The sequence below is a fragment of the Lolium rigidum genome, chromosome 5 (assembly GCF_022539505.1).
Source record: "Lolium rigidum isolate FL_2022 chromosome 5, APGP_CSIRO_Lrig_0.1, whole genome shotgun sequence".
NCBI lineage: Eukaryota > Viridiplantae > Streptophyta > Magnoliopsida > Poales > Poaceae > Lolium > Lolium rigidum.
This window is the reverse complement of record NC_061512.1, coordinates 205,370,014-205,374,760: the sequence shown is the minus strand read 5'-3', so window position 1 is coordinate 205,374,760 and position 4,747 is coordinate 205,370,014. Positions and strand designations below refer to the sequence as shown.

At 43.2% G+C, this 4,747-nt stretch overlaps 1 protein-coding gene across 1 annotated transcript; it reads right to left on the bottom strand.

Annotated features, from left to right (window-relative positions):
* Nucleotides 1–518: 518 nt before the first annotated feature.
* LOC124656978 lies at nucleotides 519–1,382 on the bottom strand. The gene is made up of 2 exons (XM_047195623.1): nucleotides 950–1,382; nucleotides 519–592 (listed from the first exon to the last, which is right to left on the bottom strand). Exons 1-2 carry the CDS (start codon nucleotides 1,380–1,382, stop codon nucleotides 519–521), a joined length of 507 nt encoding a protein of 168 aa, XP_047051579.1.
* Between the last annotated feature and the right edge of the window lie 3,365 nt (nucleotides 1,383–4,747).

Sequence of the window (4,747 nt, the reverse complement as noted above, 5' to 3'; positions counted from 1 at the left end):
TGCGTTTGGTTGTCGGATTAAATCATGCATGTGACGGCAGGGTCTTGAGAGAGAGGCCTTCATTGAACTCAAAGCTAGCAGCAGACTTCTTTGTTCATCGGGAATTAAAAGGGAGCGGGGAGAGCAGGGTGTGGCGATTGCAGACAAGCATGGGAACAGCTACGTATACAACGAGCACGTACAATACAAGGACCACCACACCATATGCCCATGTGAGGAAAAATATACTACTCCCCTTCTCAGTACAAAACATTCAGAGCCACAGCTAGAGAGGAGTTCATTAATTTGACTACTACTAGTACATGCAACTATCCATCTACCAAGATGAGCAAAAAATCCGTTTTACACACCACGAGAAAACGGTAACAAGTAATCTGCCAATGCACACATGCTTAATTTGCTTCTCCAATGAACCAACAAATCTGTCATATCATCAACAAGTATGTAGATGATGGACATCGATCAAGTTGGAAGGCAAATCACCACCCAATCACACAAATTAACAACTACTTCGCTAATCACTCCTCAGTCCGCTTGGTCAATAAAGCTTGCTGCTTCAGTCTCTCGTGCCTCCTCCTTGACCTCCAAAATCCTGAAAATTGGTGCATGCATTTTGGTTTGTCATTAACAAGAACAGGGAAAAATATGTAGTATAACACTAATGAAGTGGTGATATAAACCGCTACAATTTCTGTGCGCTCTTCTGTTACCAAGTACAAATGCGAAAAATATGCGATGCATGTTCCCGGCTCCAAACTTTGAGAAATCCCTGGATGCAGAGAAAATGTGCCCTACGGACGAAGGAGTACAGCGCAAAGAGGTTCTTGCAGTTCCAGGTGGTTTTGAAGATTTGAAAAATGTCAATTCGGCAGGTGGATGGGACAATGCATGCCACTATCGCAGCGCGTACGGCGCGGTACTGCTTGGGTTACTTGAGAAAAGATGTGACTGGATTGGTTAATTACCGTGTGGGCTTCGGCGGACGACGTGCCGGCTGCGGCGTCGGCGGCGCTGGCCTTCTTGGATGCCTTCTTGAAGCCGAGCAGTTCCTTCCACCGGATGTTGGGCGCGCGGGGCGCGCGCCCGTGGCGGCCGTCTTCGGTGCGCAGCTCCTCGCGCAGCGTGGTGGGCCGACCGTGCGGAGCTTCCCGGAGCGGAAGGAGGCGGCCCTTGGAGAAGAGCTCGTCGGCGGCGCCCATCATGGAGGGGCGGCCGCCGACGGAGAACTCGAAGTCGGCGTCCCCTGGCGCGCGCGCCGACAGCGCCGTGGCCGGCGGCGGCTCCAGCGCGAAGTCGCTGGAGAAGGACATCCGCGGCGCCATGAAGGATGACGAGGACGACGACTGGTGGTGCTCCGGGTTGTACATGTTAACACATGCCATGCATTGTCCTCACGAGCCTCTGGCTACCCTCCCTCTGCCGCACCGCGAACCACCGGCAGGCCGCTCCCGTGCCCCCCTCTATAGCTTGCCTGATTGCCTCTAGCTGGCTAGGAGAGGAGTGGCAAGGCAACTAGTCACTCACTGGGAGTACTCTTCTAGCTAGTGAGTGGAGCTCGTGTGTGGGTGGGTGGCCAATGGCTGTACTTGCTGTTTGTGGGCTGTGAGGTGAGTGCTGAGTAGTGTGGGGCTGGGTTTATATAGCGGGATGGGCAAGGGAGGGAGTGGAAGGTAGCTCAAGAGGAAGTGTATGTTTGCAAAATGCGAACTGCGCGTGTGCATGGGACGCTGACGGACGGATGGATGGATGGAGGCGGAATGTGCGTCAAGGCGTGGTAGCATCTAGATCTGCCGTACGTGGAGCGTGCTAGGCCGAGCTGAGTGAAGAAGATGGTCCATGATTCATGGATGGATGACTAGAGAGTTGAGAGGGATTGGCTTTTGATGTTCTAATTAATTAGACACAAATCACACAGTGCAGCATATCTAGTATTCAACTTCAGGAACTAGTGAGTGTTGTATTTAACCTAGATCAACACTGGGATTTGAAATTCAAACTTCGACATGATCTCTGCGTATTTCAAAATGTGGGGTAAACTAAAGCTTGAAGCCTAAAATGGTTGCAACCTAGTCTTGGCATTGTGTACTTTAGAATTAGAAATCACCTTAACACATTTCGATTTGAATTTAAATTTAAGTTTTGACTTTGTCAAACTTGAATTCAAATAATTTGAATCAATACCTATGTTATTGATTCATATATTCTCACAATTATCTCAAACAATATAATAGACATCTCAAATACAAGATCCTATACATATAATCTTTTAAAAATCATAAAATTCAAATTTCGAACTTGAATTATGTAATTAGAGACAAAATTCAAATGCTAGTACTACTAGTTGAATGCCCGTGCGTTGACATGGTCTGTTAAATTTCTTTTCTACACACATAATGCATATGGCGAGGAGGTTAACAAAGACACTCCAATGACAACATCATCAAGCCAAGGGAGGAAAAGCCAATGGCACTCATAATGATATATGAGAAAAAAATAAAAATATATTTTTCTAATGGATAAAGAAAATCTGCAGTTCTAACAGGCCAGCATACATATCCTCCAACTATAGCACACATGATTATCTGATTTAAAAGTTCAAATAAAAATGTCTATTACAAACACCATACGTACATGAGACCATGACGTGGAAATGTGAAGTTGACGGGTTGTTGTGCTCACTTACAACGAGCAATGGGCACCACGATAAATACAAACACGGGAGCATGAAGGAAACATTTCTTGGATCTTTGTAAGATAGGGCATATCTTCACCGCGTTGAGGGTAAAAAGATCAGGCTGACAATCTTCCCTACTTTACATCATTGTTAGCTAACCCGTTTCAGTTTCTTATTGGAAGACATTGCATAAAAGAGAAATTTTGAAGGGCATATTTAGAAATTTGGGTTCGGGGAACAAAGAGTAACAAAATAATTCATTATATTCTCATTACAATAGAGAAAATAGCAACCGTTATTTGAGCAAAAATTTCTATCAAGCAAAATGGTTCCAAATCATTAACTGGGTGTCTAATAAAAAAATAATATGTCACAACCGAGATAACAATACTATATGTGAGCATAAAGGACCTAGGGCTAGAAAACTTGTCAAGTATTTGACCTCCCTAACTTATGTTTCAAGCAGGAATAAGCTTCTAGTAGTAGAAAAACTACTAATTGGTGGTAGGGTCTCTGATCAACAGCCTAATAAGTACCATGTTTGATGTATCAATAGGTGGCGTGTAATTTAGCATGTCGGAAAAGTATCTGAACACCAACTTATTTAGCATGGTTTATAGGACCCAGATAATTTAAGAACGGACAGTATCATAAAAATATATTCAATTTTGATGACAGCCTCATTTAATATCGGGGATGAACAAATTAATCTTATTGGTACTGCTACAAATATCCGAAACAAAATCAAATGGCAGAGGAAGGGATAACATATTCACTTCAAATTCCTCTTTGTGGTTTTTTCCTTGAATCTGTAGATGAAAAAAAAAACCCGATAGACTACTATAAATGCTATAATTAGAACATGCTTACCTTGTATCCTGATGAAAGAAACCAATAAATTTACAATATCATATTACATTGGAAAATTCTATGAAATATCACAAAAATATCAGACTTCTAGCGGCTCCACTGTTGTATTAAGGTGATATCTCCATCCTCATTGGCGAACAAATAAAATGGTAAGATACAAACACACGGTAGGTTGACGGTGAATGTAACAACATAAGTCCACAGCTGGTGCATTATTCATTTTGTCCTGGTCAGATAATTATATGAAGCATATTGATACAACACTGGATGTCCCAAAAGATTAGAAACCTGAAAATGTGTTGACAATGTTGAGCAGATAACTATCTTAGTGACAGAAACATAACAGAAAAATGTTGTAGAAGATTGCAATTAAAAGAAGAAGGACCGGAGTCCACCGTTCACTAGAGACGCCTCCCCAATAAAATAAATATGCTGGGTAAACAAATTACAGATGGGCAATTGACAAACAGAGATTCTACGCTAATGGTTGGTGCAGAATACATGCTATGAAAGTATGTGGGTATTAGAACAATATACATAGACTGTAATCCAACTGCATCTATGACTAATAATCCACCTTCAGGATTGCATCCGCGACACCCTCCAGTATTAAGTTGCAAGCAACGGACTATCTCTTTAAGCAATGTGTGTAAAGTAAACAATGAAACTACCCTTGAATAGAACACCGCTGTTTTCTCCCTAGTAGCAACAGCACATCTACAACCATAGAGAACAAGGTCACTTCCCATGGTTAAATAGAGGCATGAACCCACTATCGAGCATAAATACTCCCTCTTGGAGTCGCTAGCATCTACTTGGCCAGAGCATCTACTAGAAACGGAGAGCATGCAAGATCATAATAACATAATACATAATCTCAATCAAAGCAATCTCTCTATAAATCGGATCCACATCAAACCAACATGTAGCAATTACAAATAGATGATCTCAATCAAAGCAAGCAGCTCACAAGATCTATACATGAAGCACAACAAGGAGAGGACAGCCATCTAGCTACTGCTATGGACCCATGGTCCCGTGGAGAACTACTCACGCATCACCTCGGATGAAGACATGGCGATGTAGAAGCCTCCGGCGGTGATTTCCCTCTCCGGTAGGGTGCCGGGATGGACTGCAGAACCCTCCCGAACTAGGATTTCAGTTTACGGCGGCGTCGGAACTTTTCGTGGATGGAGGCTCGGG

What these genes read in the sequence shown, in the direction of transcription:
- LOC124656978 (XM_047195623.1), bottom strand. Translation starts at nt 1,382, where the DNA reads ATGGCATGTGTTAACATGTACAACCCGGAGCACCACCAGTCGTCGTCC. An exon ending in CACGGTAATTAACCAATCCA is followed by an intron (nt 593 to 949) that starts GTCACATCTTTT and finishes ACCAATTTTCAG; the next exon opens with GATTTTGGAGGTCAAGGAGG.